General features: G+C 36.1%; 3 protein-coding genes across 5 annotated transcripts; 2 read left to right on the top strand and 1 right to left on the bottom strand.

Moving 5' to 3' along the window:
• The first annotated feature begins 4,095 nt into the window (after positions 1-4,095).
• On the top strand, positions 4,096-5,423 carry LOC147500443 (uncharacterized). Its single transcript, XM_086562069.1, has one exon. The coding sequence runs from the start codon at positions 4,152-4,154 to the stop codon at positions 5,370-5,372; it is 1,221 nt and encodes a 406-aa protein (XP_086418195.1). The 5' UTR covers positions 4,096-4,151; the 3' UTR covers positions 5,373-5,423.
• A 6,202-nt stretch (positions 5,424-11,625) lies between these two features.
• On the bottom strand, positions 11,626-15,406 carry EMB2758 (Tetratricopeptide repeat (TPR)-like superfamily protein). The gene is made up of 2 exons (XM_086562070.1): positions 12,584-15,406; positions 11,626-11,991 (listed from the first exon to the last, which is right to left on the bottom strand). The coding sequence occupies exon 1, from the start codon at positions 15,383-15,385 to the stop codon at positions 12,950-12,952; it is 2,436 nt and encodes an 811-aa protein (XP_086418196.1). The 5' UTR covers positions 15,386-15,406; the 3' UTR covers positions 11,626-11,991; positions 12,584-12,949.
• Positions 15,407-16,370: 964 nt separating this feature from the next.
• On the top strand, positions 16,371-19,344 carry LOC147500445 (ABSCISIC ACID-INSENSITIVE 5-like protein 5). Of its 3 annotated transcripts, XM_086562073.1 has the most exons (5): positions 16,376-16,771; positions 16,850-17,809; positions 18,367-18,438; positions 18,535-18,585; positions 19,107-19,344. In XM_086562073.1, exons 1-5 carry the CDS (start codon positions 16,709-16,711, stop codon positions 19,164-19,166), a joined length of 1,206 nt encoding a protein of 401 aa, XP_086418199.1. In that variant the 5' UTR covers positions 16,376-16,708; the 3' UTR covers positions 19,167-19,344. The 3 variants fall into 3 exon arrangements, with proteins under 3 accessions (XP_086418198.1, XP_086418197.1, XP_086418199.1); XM_086562072.1 differs by having other exon boundaries at positions 16,371-17,809; positions 18,535-18,564; XM_086562071.1 differs by having other exon boundaries at positions 16,373-17,809.
• The last annotated feature ends 835 nt before the right edge of the window (positions 19,345-20,179 follow it).

The following is a 20,179-nucleotide window of genomic DNA, read 5'->3' on the forward strand; positions in this document are numbered from 1 at the left end:
GAATGGTCCGAACCATTAGACACCAAAATTTACTCTCCATCCTCAAAACACTATTTTTTTTTTTTTGTGAAATGGAGATAGAGAATGGATGCACCATTAGACTCAGTCTTAGAGAAAGTAGGTGGCAAGAATGAGGATACATATGTATCACACTATCACCTACATTCTATATTGGGCACAAAATGAGCTGGGTTGGCTTATGGCCTTATGGGGACAAAATGGATATACTTGTTTTTATGTATAATGCATAATTGGAGCCTTGGAGCCGTTGGAGGAATATAAATTAGGTTCAATATTGCTGGTTAATTAAATGTTTTTGCCTTATAAGCTGATCGATGATTTATCTGTGGTAGGTGGAATGGGTCCAATATATATGCATCTAAAAGATTCCATTGATCATTTTGTAGATCTGATTAATTGACTGATTTTAGTGAATCTGTTTCATACTTTTTGGATGGTTAAGGAGATTGTAATTATTAATTAATGGGGTTGAGATTGACGTGAGAGTTGAGACTCATTAAGATTTATTATTTTATTATTATTATTATTTTTTTTTGATAAATTATTTTTGTGTTCATGAACCAAATATTATAACAAACTGCTAACAAGCCAGAAGAAAACAAATATGAATAACAATAAACTCACTTGGATAAATCCTAAAAGTTTCTCCTTCTATCCGGCATCAACAAACATAGACTGTTCAATATAGATCTACCAAACTAACACCAAATCAAAACCTTCAAAACACTCATAAAAAAGTATAATATACCTGTACTGATTGATATTGGTATTGGTAGAAATAGGTTAGTGTGGGGAATATAAGGAATTAAGGAAAACTTGTAAAAATATTCGCGAGGAGATCATTCTGACTTATACGAAAAAAGAGAGGTCATTCTGCTATGATATGATCTTAGTCACCTGATTACCAAAATAAAAATGAAAATGAATCATATGATACTTTAACAATGGGCACCTAGAAAAATAGTAAAATTCCTTCCTCGGACCTATCATTCTTATTCTGCACATATGTCATGTACTCATGTATATTGTTACAAACTCATAATCATCATAATTTAATTCTTGTACTGAACAAATCCTATTTCACCATTATGTATTAATATTCGAAAATGTCATCTATTCATCAAATACTCAGCATAAGATTTTAGATCAGCTCTCGATCTATTTGTTGAAGAATTCTGTTTTAAGTTGAGAAATTATATACTACGAATTAATTTTGTTGTAATTAAATATTATTTCCTACAAACTTTACCAAATTGCTTAGGCTAATTGGCAAAGCACCTAAAAGGCTCAAATACAACTATTTATTGATCCACACTTCAGTATCAAATTAAAAGGTGTGGAGTAACAAATCATTGTTGAAAACAAGATTTCACGTATCCATCTCAGTATCTGTACTCTTGTTCTTGTCAAGCACCTAACTTACTAATCCTGAAAATTGATTTACAATTTTTAAACCATCCTCATTTGCACGCAAGTACAGTATGTTTGTCATCCACGTCTCGGGACTATTATACAACCGTCATGAGAAAACATAGTGTTGCCTTGAACTTAGACCATCAAACAAGTTGCCGGATTGATTGGAATAATTCACCTGTAACATAGCCTTCAAACGTTCTCCTTGTTTTTACAAGGGCCATACCTTGCCTAGCGAGATATTGCCCCATTGTGTATTTGTGTGTATGGTCTTTCTCTAATATATTTTTTGCTTGGTCATATGGTGTATGGTCTCTCTATTGAGGTCCCATAACTCTGTGACAATTCCTAGACTTTTGTAGCTCCTAACTTGACAAATACCCTTAGTAGACTGGCCCATGTAATAAGATTTTAAATGTCTCCAACATCTTTTTTTTTTTTTTTTGGTAAAGGTCTCCAACATATCTACTGTCATACATTACTCTCTCACGGTCGTAATGTATAATTGATGTTTATGTTCCATTTTCTTATAAATGATGATGACTTCTTGACAGAGATAGATGTTGGATGAGGTAGGTTGTGGAGTTATAGAATGCAGGTTTAGTATTGTATTGTCAAAGCTATCTATTAGGTTAAAAAAATGGTTGACCTTTCTTGTCATACCCTAACCCAACCTAATACATAGGACTGTAAAAGCAATATATTTTGTTGACTAAAATGGATTTGTATACCCATACCCCATGTTAGCTTCTTTACCCAAGTCAAAAGTCTGAATTGAAGGAACAAGCCATTGTTCCTATATAGTCAAGGCTTTCAGTTTGATTCTTAAGTAAATAGAAGATCATGTGCTTTCTGCAATTAGTTAGAAAGTCTTCTAATGACTTCATGCTATTAATTAAATTATTACTTCAGTTATCCGTTGTCCCAACGGTCACAGCGTTAGATAAGGGGGAAAGTTCAGAGATCAATTGATCCCATTTCTATGCATGCAACAATGACACTATGTTTTACAATTCGTAGGGATGAATAATTCCCACGTACATGTAACCACAGAGGTGACACGTACTCAATTCCTTGTAAAGTCGTGGTAAAGAAATAATCTGATGGTTCATTCTAGGGGTGGGCAATAGTTTTTGGGGTCGGGATTAACTTTGGGGTCAAGAATTTCTAAACATTTAAAAGTCTTTTAAATATTAAGATTGGGTCGGTCCGGCCTTTAAAGTCGATAGAGAGAGTCGCCTACCACAAGTCTAAATCTTAAGCTTTGACCTCTACTCTCTTTGCCCTTTTTAAAGGCTTTAGAGGGGTTTTGCGCTCCTATATTTTGAGCCTATATATTTTCTTCGTTTTTATAAATGTCATTTTTAGGAGCAAAAAAATTGTTTTTTGGTTTTCGTGTTTACAAATTTACATTCGTATTTAAACTTTTAATGGTGTGGATGAAAACCTTTAATTCTGTTTAAGACTTGGTTTGGATGTGAATAAAAATATAATTTATAAGTAAGTAAGTGAGAAAATAAATTGAAAATAATAAGTTATAGACTTTGATTTGATGAAAAAAAGAATAAAGTATTATTTTTTTATTAGGCTAATACTCATTGTTTTCATGGCTGCTTCGCTAAGATAGGTTGACAAATTTTTTGTTATATAAAACAAGTTATTGAAAGATCTTTTCTAAAGGGTGTAAGTGATAAAATCTGAAAAAGCCTTGACAATGTTATTTTAATTTAAAATATTTAACAAAGGGTTGGACAATTTACAATTATGACACGTGTATTTATAGTGAAAATGTGAAACTATAACTAGTAAATTTGAATTAGGGACAGAGATAGATGTTGGATTAGGGCCTATGTTTTAACCTTAAAAAAAATTTCCTTTCAAACTCGCCCATAGAAGGCCTTAGGGTCTTTACCCAAGGTCTGAATTGAAGGAACCCCATTGTTCCTAAACTCTGTGATGTGCTTTCTGGGCTTTATAGGGCTTAGAGTCGGGTCGGTCAGGGCCGGATTAGGGTCGTTAGGGCCAAATTCCCACCCCTAGTTCATTCCCAATATCTTTGTATTGAATCAAAGGGAAAATAGCATACAATTGCAAGAGAAGCTACATTGTATATAATTCCATTAATTGTTAGCGAAAAAAAAAGTATATAATTCCATTAACAAACGGAGATTAAGCTGATAACTATAATTTTAAAAAATGATTCCATTAGTGAATTAAATAAACATTAAGAAGTAATAACAAAGTTGCTGAGTCTAGTAGTGCTCGTGAATCCATTAATCCAAGAAGCACATTTCGTGTGGAATGGCATGGCGCACTTTTACTGCTTTACCCTTGCCCAAAATAGTGGTATACAGCCATGGCAGGAGGAGCCAGGAGGTGAGCAGAGTTTTTGTCACTCTGAATTTGTGATATGACTATGAGACGTTTCATTGGTAGATCAAGTTTTAGAAGTTAAATTGATTCCACAAAATATCTACTGTACTTTCAGTCCATCAAATCAAATAAAATCATAAAAGATTCCAACTAAACAATTTAGACAAGGGATTACCGAGTACCGACAAGTGGACAACAAGTAATTTCAATCCTAAAGAATTTACTACTTTTAATTGGTCCCACACTAGAACATCTATAAAGCCTCACACAACATTTCTCTCCAAAACAAAATCCCTCGAAAAACACCCACTTCCAAACACAAATCGTCATTTCACATACAAAACATGGTGGACGTAGACCGTAGAATGACCGGATTTAGTCCGGCTCATGTAGCCGGTTTACGCCGCTTGTCAGCACGAGCCGCTACAACAACAACAGCCATACCAGTTCGAAACAGTCTACTCTCGTTTACTTCACTAGCCCAAACGGTGATAACTCACCTACGTAACTCAAACATCACAGTTCTAGATGGGCTTTCAGAAACCGAGTTCGCACGAATCGAAGCTGAGTTTGGTTTTGTTTTTCCACCTGATTTACGAGCGGTTCTCTCATCCGGTTTACCAATTGGTGCCGGTTTTCCAGATTGGCGTGCCGGTTCTAGTTCTAGATTCCATCTAAAAGCTTCACTTGATCTACCCATTGCAGCAATTTCATTTCAAATAGCTAGAAATGCATTTTGGCCTAAATCTTGGGGAACCAAACCTTCTGAACCGGAAAAGGCTTTGCGTATAGCTAGAAATGCACTTAAGAAAGCACCCCTTTTGATTCCTCTGTTTAATCATTGTTACATTCCTTGCAATCCTTCTTTAGCTGGAAACCCAATTTTCTTTGTTGATGAAAACCAGATTTTTTGTTGCGGTTCGGATTTATCTGATTTCTTTGAAAGAGAATCGGTTTTCCGACACAAAGATCCCTATTCACTTAAAAAACAGCGATCTTATAGTGAAATATCAGTATCGGCCGGTGGTTCAAGTTCAGGCCCGTCTACAAATTTCTCAAGAAGAAGTTTAGATCCAAGTGGAGCAAGTGGAAGAACACCAAGATGGGTTGAGTTTTGGAGCGATGCCGCAATCGATAAAAGACGGAGGAATTCATCCTCATCTTCTTCATCATCATCACCAGACCGATATTATGAAATATCTCGGCCGGTACATCAAAGGAAAACACCGAAATGGGTTGAAGGGTATTTGAACCGGGTCGAATCAGTTTTAAAAGAAGGTGGGTGGGCCGAAACTGAAGTATCGGAAATGGTGCACGTATCGGCTTGTAGTTTTTTCGGAGGTGAAACGATTTTATTAGATAAAGAAACACTACTTGACGCGCTCTTGTTAAAGGTGGATAAGTTTTCGGAATCGCTTAGAATATCGGGATGGAGTTGTGAAGAGGTTACCGATGCTCTCGGTTTCAATTTTCGACCAGAAAAGGAACGAAAGCCTTTGAAAAAGCTTTCTCCTGAGTTCGTTGAGAAGATTGGTAGACTTGCTGAATCGGTTTCCCGGTCATGATGAATGTTTCGTTGTTCCATAAAAAATCGGAATCCAATTTTTTTGTTGAAATTTTGTACTTGTTTTTATAACAGAAAATATGGGGAAACTCGTTGTACTACTAAGTTAGCAAAAAAATAATAATTTAGTAATAAAGTATATGAAAGAAACAGTTGTAAAGAAAAAAGCAATATTTAATACGAGTTTGGAATATCGATCGAGATGCATTTATCTATGTCAGGCGCACGTGTTTGTCAGAAATCGAAAAGGAGATGTTGAGTGGGTCCAACTTACACACCTGATCTAGTTATTTTGTTTTCTAAAAAAAGTGGGAATCTGATTTTGCTTGTTATAGAAACATTGGATATGAGTTTTATGGTGACGATGATGTTTGGATCATTTTAATAACAAGTGAGTCGAAGTACGGGATAGAAAATTTATAAACTTTGAGAATATCGAGGTGAGTAGTTTTAGATGATTGTGTAGTTCCATGGCGCGCGTGTGTGTCGTGTATTGAAATTTGATAGAAAAGCTTCGTTTTTGGAGAAATCTGACAAAGGAAATTTTGAAAGCTTCTAAGCCGGTTTAGCTTTTGAGAGACAGAATAACGAGGCAAGTTTTTGGACGGAATGCTCTTCAGATATTTGAATTGTGGAATCAGGATTCAGGTAGTAATGTAATAAATTCTGGAGGCTAGGGGTATTTTTGAAATGTGAATATTTGTTGTACTTTTAGTCCGTACAGGCGTACATGTTATAGTTAGTGGCTTGGATGGCCTAGATGCCTAGATGGTGTGTTTTTTAGCTAGTTGTTGTTTGTTTTTGTTTGGTTTTTATTTTTGGGCACCTGTTGGCTTGTTGCTTTTGGGTTGGGTGTTTTTTTATCACCATAGCCATGTGGTGATGTTTTAAGATCTTCTCCACTAAGGTGCATAGTTCGTGATTCCGAACGAAACTCCGGAATTCCGTTCGGAATTTCGGTTTTTTAAAAAATTGAAATTTTAAATATAATGTTGAAATAATTGAAATTCCGAAAGAATTTGAAATTCCAAATTCTATAAGGTCGAAATTTATTGGATTTCGGTTTTTGGATTTACCGAAATTCCGAGAATTCCGAAATCCCAAACTATGCTCAGGTGTAAAAGATCACATTTTACATCTTACAAAAATAAATTAATACCTGTCCACATATTTCACACTCAAAATGAAAAGAAGTAACAGTGTTATATAAAGCTACCAAAAAAATCAAAAATAAAAAACACTACAAATCACTAAAAATAATAAAAGATGTTGCCAAATATCGAAAGTCATTGTTGATTATGAGGATCTTCCCCTAAATATTTCCCGAGAGAGATTGCAGCCAAAACAAGATTCGAGCTCTTCTTTGAGATTGCTTAGAACAAGGAGGACGACGATAACAAGTTCTATGATGCTTTTAAGAAGAACCTAAAACTTCGTATCCATGAGGACTCCCAGAACATAACCAAGCTTGCTGAATTGCTCAGGTATCGCTCAACCAAGAGTGGTGACGAGCTGACTAGTTTGAAGGATTATTATCACTCTTTTACATGCCTAACTTGTTAAAGACAAAGTGAATGCAGCACCATGGTCTTTTACTGAAATTTGGCCTTACAAAGTTACAATGTACTAAATTGTAAAATTTATGTGTCATTTGAACATTCTTCTACAATTATTTTCATCTAAAATTTGTGATGAGCAGTGAGGAAAAAAATGAATGTATCAAATATGGAAGCATTTTTTGTGGAGCTGTGATTTTTTTTATTTTGTGTTTGGATTTTATCTAACACTGTTATCAATTTTTAGTATATTCTAAGTAACCAATTATATAAAATCTAAGAACTTTTCAAGTGGTTTTCCGGAACTAATTGGATTTCCTCGGTCGGTGTTAAATTAATTTACGTTACGTCAGCTAACCGTCTATCCGACTGGCCCAGTACGTAATCGCCCTAAGGTTCAAGTGTCATTTACTAATTTACCTTAATAATAATTTTAGGACTTTACATACATAAAACTTGATACATAAGCAACTCTTATCCCAAGAAAAATGCGGCCATTTTCTATCCAACAAATCATCATATCGTAGTCCCAAAATAGCTAACATCTACAGTAAGTCAGTAACTAAATACAATTTACTTAAACCTAACAATGGAAATATATTTGACATATTCATTTTCTCCAACTCCCTTCCAAACAAAAACATCATATTTATTGCTGTAATTTTCAAATTAAACAAATTGTATCAATAGTATTTAGTGCCATAACAAATAATGTTACTGGCTTTGCCAGAGATTTACTACGGTATATATACAGCTTCCCATCTCCTAGAATATTGATCTAAAAATCGTATGAAAATTCTCATGCGCGTTGAAATACTAAATAATAGCAATCTTAAACGCTTGGGCCTTCACATTTGATAGGAGATCCTGAGTTGTCTGAAATGAAATGATTGATGACTTGGTTATGACTTATGAGTGATGCATGCCTTGGGTAACAATTAATGGTAAATGCATGCCTTGATATATTCACCGAGTTTAACGTTCCATGATTTCAAATGAACTGAATCCTAGAATGCCATTGGATCATAGCCGGCAAAAGTTCGACATCGTCCCTCCTAATATTGAAATTTTCAACAATAATATTTTTAAATATTCGGTCCAATAAAACGCTAACGGTAAAAAATACGATATAATGTTTTAAGCGGGTATAATATCTGAATATATTTTTTAAAATTAAATTTATATATTTTACATTTAAAATTTTGATATATAATAACGCGTTTTTATTTTTATTTTTACAATTTTATTCATGAAAAAATAATACAAATGTCATTTTATTCGCCAAACCTTATAATTGAGTGAATAATTGAATAATTATAAGAATTATAAGCCAGTCCAACCAATTAATGAATTAAACCGTGATCAAAAATTCGTAGGAATTATTCGTTTTTATCGCGAATAATTTTGCTATGCATTGGATTAGCCTCCTTCCCTCCTCCCCGTACTTAACTAGCAAAAGATTAGAACTATCTGTCGTAATATTATTATCAAATTTGTTCGCTTTCTATATATAATATAATAATAATAATCACATTATCGATCACCCATACAGCAGTGAAGCTATTGAATAGAATCATCGTGGTTCGTTAGACAATGCTCATAACTCACCTGACAAAAGAATCAAATGATTTGAAAACAAGAACGACAATTAAAGTTGAAATCCATGTTCCAACGGTCACTGCCACCACTTGGAACTTAAACCGACCGTTACCTCTCCCTCACTATTTCTGATCCCCACCGCTTCTCACGCCAACTTCACGTGTCACCTCTCGTCCACATCATTCTCACGTGGGTTCCACTGGCAACATTTAAAACCAGATACATATCGGCACGTGCAAGTAAGCATTCTGTATTTTGACATTTTTTACTGTTCTTTGAATGTTGAACACTTGAGAACCCACTTGGAGCTTATAAATGAATGGGCCTAAAGTCCATATCTCATTTAGGTGTCTGGCAAACCGCAAACCAATTTGGCTTTTTACTTTTTAGTGAATTTGACTGAAAGGTTTGTTGTATTTATGTGTACATACAAAATCAATAGCATATCCAATCAAGATGGTTTTAGTCCAAATTATAAGGATTCCAGAATTGTGTTGTAATTTGGAACACCTTGCAAGAAGTCAAGAACACAATTACCAACTTTATTTGCTAGAGTTCATGTGTTGCGTTATATTACATTGCCTTATTTGTAGAACTTGATACCGATTCCAATTTCAGAATGGCAGATCAACAAGCTAAACTAAACAGTTTTAGAATGCAATAGTTTTTGAATTTATCAAAAAAAAAGGTGAATATATACACTTAAAGGTAGATGACACAAGTGAATGTGTCTTTTTCAATAGTACATGACACGAATTTTTTGTCTTTTAAGTGACGCTTTTGCTGAGAGATGGTGGACTCCTTGTCTGATGGGAGGATTCTCTTATTGTGAACTATGAAGGGGTTTTGCTTGCTTGTCTAGACTCTAGACACTGGAAGACATTACCACTATGGTTGGATTTATTGTCAAGTGTTCCACCTGGGTGTTAGGCACTTCAAGAGATCGGATTACGACCCAACCTTTTGAAATAGGTAGGTTTGGTGTATCTTTGAACTCTGGCTTTTATTATAGCATCGATATGACTACTACTGGTTCCACTGGCTGTACACATGAGGTGTTGGTCCATATGTTGTTTTTTCAAGGTCCCATGTGTGTTCCTTTGAAGATCAACTCCCATGTCTCCCCCCTCCCTTGCTGTGTATGGTGGTAGGGTACTGTGCCATTGGTAAACGACAGTATCAGAAATGACTTGCGATTTTGAAGCTAAATTGCCTCTTTAAGAATACGATATCTATGAATACATACTTAGATTTGGGAAGAGACATAACTCAAAGACATGAATAATTCACCGAAATGGAGGAGTTAAAATCAAGAGATCCCCCACAAATAGAGACAAACAAAGTGTGATGTTGGTCACAGCTTTGAAAATGATGGTCCTTGGTTAGACCACATTTAGTGGAGTAATGAGACCTGTAATATATGTACGCTCTAAAGTCTAAGAAATAATGGAGATATCGAGAATTACTCACCTATAGGCTATAGTAAGTTAGTAACACAGAAGGTCCTTTGATTATCGAAAAAAAAAAAAAAAAAAACACACACACACAGAAGGTCCTTCAATGGAGTACATGGATTCTGCATCCAATATCCAAAAATAAAATCCAAAAATTCCGAAAAGACATTGGATAAAGACTACTCAAGAACAACTTCGTAGGACATCACAATAATGGCCCAACTGCTCAAGCCCATCAGTTTACAGTTACTAGCTACTTGAGTACTTGTTAGTTGTCATGTGTTCATGTGTTTCAACTATCATACAATCAATTGAAACTAGAATGTTAAGCATTCATTCTCTTTAGTCTCAACTCTCAAACATACGAGTTTCAATGCACTATCACGGATAAGGTAATGCCGTCGCAGCAACACTTTTCATATACATCTGAACAAAGGTATCATGATATTAAATTAAGCACGGGAAAAACAGTACATGGAGCTACAAGACTACACCAGCTTAAAAGTTCAGAAAGTGGCTAAAAGAAAAATTCAGAAAGTGGCTTGGATAACACTGTACACTGAACAAGGAAAAAATCTGCACCATGAGAGTATAGTGGTACCAGCTTAAAAGTTCAGAAAGTGGATAACAAGGGGAAAAAACTGTACACTTGATAACAAGAGAAGATCTAAACTAAAGCTCTGAAATCACCATGTTTACGTGGTATAGTGCTATAGTGGTACTTTGTGTTGGGGAATAACGATACCAATCGATCCCACTACACAGATAATTTGTAATATGAACACACTACTATTCTAGACAAATTCTAAATTTCCACTACAACCAACCTAGTATGCCCAACTCTCTAAACAACTATCAACAACAAATAATAATACAAAGAAAATATAAAACATACTACAACACAAAGATGTACCGTGGTTCGGCCAATGATGCCTACTCCCACAAGAGCTAATCCTTTTATAATGTGGAAAGAAAGATTACAATCACTCATCTCAAGTTTCTCCACCTTACTAGATCACTAATCTCTCTATACAGGCTTTTCTCTCTCAATTTTGATTGCTTTTAAAATTGGGTTTTAATTTCGTGACTTGTGTTCCCATCTCAAGTTTCTCCACCTTACTAGATCACTAATCTCTCTATACAGGCTTTTCTCTCTTAATTTTGATTGCTTTTAAAATTGGGTTTTAATTTCGTGACTTGTGTTGGCTCTGTGTTGATTAGGTTTTCCAAAACCTTGTTTTTTTTGTTTATATCCCAAAAACCTGATTCGCGGTTACTGTAGATAGAAACTGTGAAAAATAGACATGAGCGCAGGCGCGCTCTCGGCAAGGCCAATTCCGAGCGCGCGCGCCCTCAAGTGCCTATTTCGTGAGAGGCTGAAAAACTATATTCTTTTTCTAGTAACAAAGGCGCAGGCGCGGGCTGGCTTTGGGCTTAGACCAATCTGAGTGTCTTGTGGCAGCTCGGATCTCTTCACATAAAAACATAACTGATTTCTCTCCTCTTCTTCCTCATCCTCATGTGAGGGATAACTCCAACACTTTGGATCTTAATAACATTTTGAATTAGTACAACCAGTATTTAGATGAAGCATTTTGGCTATTAATAGATAATTATCTTTGACATTTTGGTAAATTACACTCCATTAACTCAAACTCCACACCGTTCTTCTACAGCGACAAATACAAACGAATTCTTAAACTCCCAAATATAAGTTCTCATCGAGGTGGAACAGACCAACAATTAATGCACATGTCTTATATAAATTTTCGTATTTTCTTCAAGATATTTACATATCCATGGCAGTACACAATGCTTAACTTATACAGAGTTTAAGAAAGCTCAGATGCGTCTAAGTTGCTCCATATACTTCCATCATTCTAAGTGTCTGGGTACCGGTCCCGATCATCACATCTCCCACTTGCACTATCACAGATACAGGGCGCTGTTCCGAGGTATGAAACAGTATTTTTCTAAAGGAGTGCTGTAGAAAGTGATAAATAGTTTTGACCTGAAAACCTAATACGTCAGAGTACATGAATACTGAATATGGAACAGGTGAAATGGCTAATATATTACCACATTAGACACACACAGACGCTTTTGCTCTATTAGATAATAGATATTTTTTTTCTCCATTTAGACACTTATTCTTTATTTACAACAATATGAAGATTACACAGACACCAATCTTGGCACATTTGGTACAAACAAAACATCAGGAAAAAGTACCTGGTCAAAGATAAGCATGCTACCGTATGACACCATAAGTTTTCAATAGTAAATTGATAAATTTGAAAGACAAAAGACATTTGTTTCTGTCCTGCCAGGCCAGTGTTTCTGCACATCCTAAAGGAAGAATTAGTTATAGCCTCAATATGTTCTTGTTCCCCCTCACCCAACCATGCTTACAAAAATTTGTCGTTTAGTCTGCTATAAACAATCACTAGGCACAGAACTGACTTTACCACCATAACATCAAAGCTAATAAGATGACACGCCAACACTAAAGTAAACTTAATGAGTAACATGTTCATCTCGACATGCTAATTAACCAACTAACCTGAAAGTTAACAAGAACAAAGTCAAGCTGAACAACTCACCTGTTTGATCGCAAGTGATTACTTAGCTTTACTTCAATGACAAAGCATCCTCCAAGTCAGACCAAAGGAGCAGCTTGAGCATTCGGTGTGATCTCTATTTTAATTGGACCCCTGCATTTTTTGTCTCAGTCCTCATATCCTCAAAGCAGAAGAGCACAATATCTTCCGAAAATCCAAACCATGCTGCCAAAACTCAAAGCTTCTTAAAGAACTTTCCCAGCCTTTGGGTTGATAACAAAAGCTTCGGTCAGAGCTTGTAAGACAGGCTCCCCCTTCTCAAAGAATTACGTAGACAAAACCTTTGCAATTGGAGCTGGAAGGTTTGTTCTTCATAAAATTGACCACTGATAACTGTACAAACTGTTTTCACCAATGATCTCCACAAGAGCAATCCCCATTACTGAAGTGATGGAAACGGTTTGAATCCCTCACGACAATCTCCCTCTCAGTGATCTTTGATATGTATTTTGTCGCATTGTGGCAATCTCCGCAAACTCTTAAGTTTTTGAAGATATGAATAGGAGTCTTTGGTGGAGTGCTGATAATACCAAAGGCAATAGCCAACCTCTCACTATGGCTTGTTAGTATTTGTTCTTTTTCATCTTCCTCAACATCCTGCAACACAAAACTGTAGTCTGGCACATAACCAATATTCTTAATTTTAGCCATCAAAACTTTCAGTTCCTTGTAGATCTCCTCGGATAGGGGGTGGGATCGGTTCCCAGTATAAAAGACACCAAACCTATTGTTCACCTCTATTGAACTCCACCCAGGAGTCTTCTTCAATCCTCTATTATTCACCAAAGATCTCACCTTGTCTACCCCTTCCCATCTCCCAACATTTGCATATATATTTGAAAGTAAAACATAATATCCAACATTCTCAACGTCCACTTCAAACAAATGCTCTGAAGCTAATGCCCCCAATTCAACATTTCCATGAATCCTACAAGCACCGAGAAGAGCACCCCATACCGAAGCATCAGGACGGACAGGCATGTTTTTAATGAAGTCATAGGCCATGTCCAGATGCCCAGCTCGACCAAGCAAGTCAACGATGCAACCAAAATGCTTCAAACCAGGTTGGATACAGTACTTCTCTTGCATCAACTTAAAACACTGTTGACCCTGATCTATCAAACCAGCGTGGCTACAGGCCGATAACAAAGAAACAAAGGTAACATGGTCTGGCTTAACCCCCTCTTCCTCCATCTCTCCAAAGAGACTTAATGATTTTTCACCTTGTCCATGGATGCCATGACCTGATATTATGGCATTCCAAGGGACGGAACTCTTTCTAGGCACTTGTTTAAATAACATCATAGCATCATTTAACCTCCCACACTTTGCATAAACATCTATCAGGCAAGTACCGACATATATATCACTGAGGAGGCCAATTTTAACCGTGTGTCCATGAACTTTCATTCCTTGTCGCAAAGCTCCTACATGGGAATAAGCTGGAAGGATGCTGACCAGAGTCCCTTGACTCGGTACAATCATCTCACACTCTCTCATTGTCTTATAAACCTCCATTGCCTCACTCGCAAGACCATTTTGAGCATATCCCGTGATCAAAGTATTCCAAGAAATCACATCTTTATTATCCATTCCGTCAAAGACCCTATGCGCATAATCTATATTGCCCAGTTTCGAATACATATCCACAACAGCATTGCCAATAAATATATCACCACGAATTAAATCTAGCTTGATAATACAACAATGTACAGACTTACTATTTTCAGCATCCCCAGATTGAGCAACAATAGATGCCAAACTAACAAAAGTCAAAATATCAGGCTGAAACCCATTCCTTTTCATCTCAACAAAATAACCAAGAGCAGCAATCGGGTCACTATTCTGCTCGTATGCAGCAATTAACGAATTCCACGAAACCAAATCACGTACCATCATTTGATCAAAAATACTCCTTGCAAGCGCCAACATACCAAACTTAGCATACATATTAATCAAAGCATTAGAAACATACACATCAAATTCCAAACCATTCTTAATAACATAAACATGTGCAAACATCCCCATATCAAGATTATTCAACGGCGCGCAAACAGGAAGTATACTCGATACCGTCATCGAATCCATCTTCACACCCTCCATACACATCTCTCTAAAAACATCCAACGCCTCAACCGCCTTCCCATTCTGACAAAACCCAGAAATCATCGCATTCCAAGTACCTAAATCTCTAACACTCATTTCATCAAACACTCTCCTCCCATCGCCCACAAACCCAAACCTCGAATACATATGCAATAAAGAAGACGCCACAAATAAATCCAAACAATACCCCAACTTAAATACCCAAGAATGAATCTTTCTCCCATCACTTAAACACCCACAAGCTTTCAAAACAACAGGATACGTAAAAAAATCAGGTCTAACTCTCCCTTCCTTAACCAACTCATAATAACAGTCAACACCTTTCTCAAAACAACCATTTCTAACAAACCCAGATATCATAGAATTCCAAGTATAAACATTCTTTTTAGGTATATGTTCAAATGCGAGACGAGATAATGAAACGTGACCGAGGTTAGCGTAGAGGTTAACGAGTTTGGTTGAGAAGTAGATGTTTTGAGACTCACCTGATGTGATAAGGAGAGCATGGAGACTTTTGGCGAGGTGAGTTTTGGTGGAGGAAAGAAAGAGGTTGGGGAAATCCAAGTGACTTGGTGAGCAAGAAAGACAAGTTGTTGATGAGTAACAGTCATGGTGGGAAAATAAAAAGTAGTTTTTATAGTTTGAGTTTGCCGCGGGTTTTCGTTTTATTAGAAACATACATTCACCAATACTTCAGACTCATTTTTGAGTGAGTATATATATCGTCAAGTACGCGCGACTTTCTTTCTACCGGGCCGACCATGAGGCCCAATTAAAAAAGGGCTTCATTATTGGATGTAACTTTAAAGTAAAGTTTTATCACGTACAATGGATGAGTGTGAGACTGAGACATGACATTTTTGGATGTATCCAATATTTCAATCTCGCACGTGGGACTTTCTTTTTGGTTGCATGAGAGTGATTGCCACACCTTTTTTTCCTTTTCTTTTATAGAATCAAAGTACGCGCACTACACCTACCTTTGAGATCCTTGTGGAAAAAAATACAGACATGTTTTGTCGCATTTCATTCTGAGCTTTGTACGTTCTGGGCAAAGTGATGGCCCTTTTTATCTCTTTCCACCTGGGAACAAGCTCTTTTGAAAAATCTTACAAGTTCTTGCAAAACTAACTAGATTCTGTGACAGGAACTCTAAAGCCAATCAGCCATACACACACAAGTGACATGACCAGAAAAAAATGATAGCTTTTTGTTTCCCTCCAAAGATGGCTACCCTTTGTTGGATTTTAAAGCGTTGTTTGTCAAATGCCAAACATATAAATCAAATGGATATCGACAGGTAAAATAATTTCTACTCTTTGTTCAGCTCACCGAAAGCTATTAACTCTTTGTTGAAATACCAGCGTGGAACAGTACGTCATTAGGTGGGGTTGCAAGGTCCAACGCATAAAAAAAAATTTGACCCTCATTTAATCCTGATTAATTGCTAAACCAAACAAATTGACCCTCATTTAATCTTGATTAAACCTGTCCCCTAACAGTACTCATCAACTCAAAACCATTTACTTGAGCGACACTTGTGTAAGCCAAGTGTGAACACTTGTCAACTTTCTTAATCACTAAATTTTTGAGGAACAAGAAGTGACGCTGCTCACCTAATAGTCTAACACCACCAAAACAGGTACAAGCCATTTTCTTCTGTTTAGACTAAAATGTCTTAACAATAAAATCAATCGTCTTGTTTCTGCTTTTTTTCGGCTATGACTTAGTTGCTACTTGCGTCTTGATTGTTCATTTGCTCCAAGAGACTAAGACATAATTCCCATATTAGTTTCCTTTATATGTCAATATTTAACGTAGCATTCTTGTGGATCTTATATATTCTTCTAGTTGTTTGGTTAAGTGTGCATGTGAAGTTTGAGAAATCAGTTTAGAAACTTGAAAACACACATAGACTCAATGCGTGTCTTCTGACTTCTGAGACAGTTGATTCAGTTCTTTTTAAGTACTTAGCTCAATTGAGTGAAGTTGGTATTCTGAATGAACTGCAAGAACATGGAGGCTGATATGCTGCCATATGGCGGCGGCGGTGGTACTGGTCAAGTTTCAGGTGGTAGTGATGGTGGTGGAGGAAACCAGTTCGCTCGACAGCTTTCAATATACTCATTGAAGTTTGACGAGCTTCAGAACACCATGGGTGGGCTTAGAACAGATTATGGATCAATGAACATGGATGCGTTTCTCAAAAATGTTTTACCTGCTGAAGAGAGTCAAACCTTAGGGACATCTTTCGGTAATAACGAAGGGATTGGGAATCTGCAGAGGCAGGGTTCTTTAACATTGCCAAGGACAACTAGTCTGAAGACTGTCGATGAAGTTTGGAGAGACACGTATAAGGACAATGGTGGTGGTGGTACTTCTGGTTTGAATTTGTCACAAAGACAGACGACTTTGGGAGAGGTAACTTTAGAGGAGTTCTTGATAAGGGCAGGGGTTGTGAAGGAAGATAGTCAAATAGCTGGTAGAAGAGAGAGTAATGGATATTCTGATAAATTACTGCAGTCCAATGGAAATACTAGTCTATCGCTTCGGTTCGGACGGGCTAACGAAATTAACACATCGATGTCTAGCCATCGGAGTATGGAAAGTAGTAACCCTCCACATCCTAATCAATCACCAAATTTAGCAGTGAGTCTAAATGGAGTTATATCATCTCAACAGCAACAGAAAAATCATCAACGACAATTGTTTCCTAAACAGCCTACTACGGCTCATACCTTACCCTTGCATTTTGCGGACAATGCTCAGTTGGTTAGTCAGGGCACAAGGGATGCAATTGTACAAAGGGAGGATCCAACAATGAACAAAGGTTTTGTAAAGGGTGATGGGTTAGACACTGGAAGTATGGGTACTGTTAGTTTTGGAGGTGAAGCAGTTACAGTTCCTAGGGATCAACCATCTTCTGATGGATTTGGAAGGAGTAACGATGACTCACCCTCCTTGTCACCCGTTTCTTTCGTGCTTAGTGGAGGTTTAAGGAGGATGGGATACAGTGGGGTCGTGGAGAAGATTGTTGAGAGGAGGCAGAGGAGAATGATCAAGAACAGAGAGTCGGCTGCAAGATCACGTGCTCGTAAGCAGGTGTATCCTTGTTAAAATAGTTTTATGCATATTACATTGTTTTCAGTTTTGTCTAACTAAGATAGAGTTTTGCAACAGTGCTACTTATAAATTTGTGAACTCACTCAGAATTTCATGGCCTTATCCAATATATCGACTTGCATCCTCGTCTAAAATAGAAATTATGCTGGACGGATTATAAGTTTATAACAACATAATCAATTAGCAAGGTAGGTGCAAATGTGTTATTATATAAATGAGAAGTGCATGGAACAGATAAAGACTGCAATCTAACCTGAACTAAGTTCTAAATTTAACTGATGTTTTTGCAGTGGTATACATCCTGAATTAGGATCCTAACATGAAGTCACAATTTACAACAACTTAAAAGGAGATTAACATAGGAAAATCTTGATGACATTTAACATGATGAAGCAGATCGATTCTTTGAATAATTTGAGAGATAATTTGATTTACATACATTCTTATACTTTCTCATGCAGCTTGTCATATTTTAGTTATGTTGCTTATGTGCATCTCTGTTATTTTTCTTTCTTGTCTATTTGGCTTTCTAACAGGCCTATACCATGCAATTGGAAGCAGAAGTTGCAAAACTTAAAGAGGAGAACAATGAATTGCTAAAGAAACAGGTAATTATTTGATGAAAGGGGAGCCTTTGTACTGTGAATATGTTATTTAGTACTGCTGGTTTCGGCGCATTCTCATAAATTTTCTCTTACCTCCAGGCTGAAATCATTGAAGTGCAGAAAAAGGAGGTACGGGATCTTCCAACTGAGGTATTATAAATTATTAAACCATGAATTTATGAATCAAATATATTCAAAACTGATATCTGACTGAACCTTCAAGGTTGATATATGAACTGATATGTGAATTTTTGTAGTTTCCAGTCACTGATTTTTGCTCTCTTAAGATAGTTTTTTGTTTAAGCCATGTGGACCCGTTATCATGGTTTTCATAACTGGTGCATAGTGTATTAGGATAAAGAAGTTCTCATAACCACAATTATAGAGAACTTGTGGCTTTTCGAAGATCCATTTATTGCCAAGAAACGAATTTGTAGTGCAATCTTGTTTCAGTGTCCTGTTGAGCTTCTAGTTACATGTTCCAATAGGCTCAACCGCTCAAGTCCCATGGATTTTGATTAACTTCCCAAACTGTTCACATACATCTCAGTCACACATGCTATAAGTTGTTTGACATAAATGATTACGAACATCTCAGTATCTGTTAATCACTGTGTGTGAACTGTGAAGTGAATGGCTGAAATAACCTTCCTCAAATTTTTTACTCACAGATCTCGAGAACTATGAAACAACAGAACGCGAAGAAAATGTTTGCGAAGGACGAAGACTAGCCCCTGGTAACACAAATTAGACTCCGTAAGAACAAGGCATATTAGATTGCAATCTTGGACTCTCCAAAGAGTGTTCATTGATAGCTGTATGTATGTATAGTAAGGCAAACGAGTATTGTAAATTGAAACATATGTAAATTAAAGGGGAAGAGTAGTACATCGTTTCTCATTTCTATCATATTGTAATGTTCCATTTGAATATAGACGGAAGCATAATATAGAAGCAGGTCTACTAAATTAGAACAAGGTAAAGATTTATAAGAAAGAGATACGGAAATCTCAATTAGAAGGGAAGTGAAAAAGAAAAATAATAAATTTAAATGAACAAGAACAATATGTTAAAGAAAAAGATGAATATTAGGAGCAGAAAAATAAATAATAACAAAAATAATTCAATTGACAGATTCTTGAATAATAATCAAATTATAATAATAATCATAATGGTTTCGTTTACAAAATAAATATGGTTTTTTAGATTCTAAGCCATGCAATATTGAAATTATTTCTAATTCTAATTCTAATTCAACACAAATTAAAAAATAACTTAATTTCTAATAATATACTTCTAAAATCATTTAGAGCATAGCTATCCTATCTTCATCATCTACTCACTTCATAATATACTTTAAATCTGCAATTCTCTCAAGTTTGTCAGATGGGAGAAATGAGAAAATGAGTACTCTGAAATGTTTTAAAATGCGAAAGCGTGGGGCAATGCATTTGATGACCACATGACGTGAGGTTAAGTCTCAAGGGCACAACATTTTTTTAATTCTAAAAAAATCTAAATATGTAAGTATAAAGTTAAGTGGTACAAATTAAAAAGCAAACAAACAAAAATCAATAAAGTGAAGTAAGCTTTGTGAAACATAGTTGTATGCAACAATTTATTCGTAAACTTGCGATTTATTTAGAGTTTGGTGTTATTAAGAGTTAACAATTATACTCTATTTCGCAAGACAACAAGGGATATATAGATTAAAAAAAAAAATTAAAAGTTAAAGCACTTACAA

This window comes from Coptis chinensis, chromosome 5, assembly GCF_015680905.1.
Source record: "Coptis chinensis isolate HL-2020 chromosome 5, ASM1568090v1, whole genome shotgun sequence".
In the NCBI taxonomy this organism is placed as follows: Eukaryota; Viridiplantae; Streptophyta; class Magnoliopsida; order Ranunculales; family Ranunculaceae; genus Coptis; species Coptis chinensis.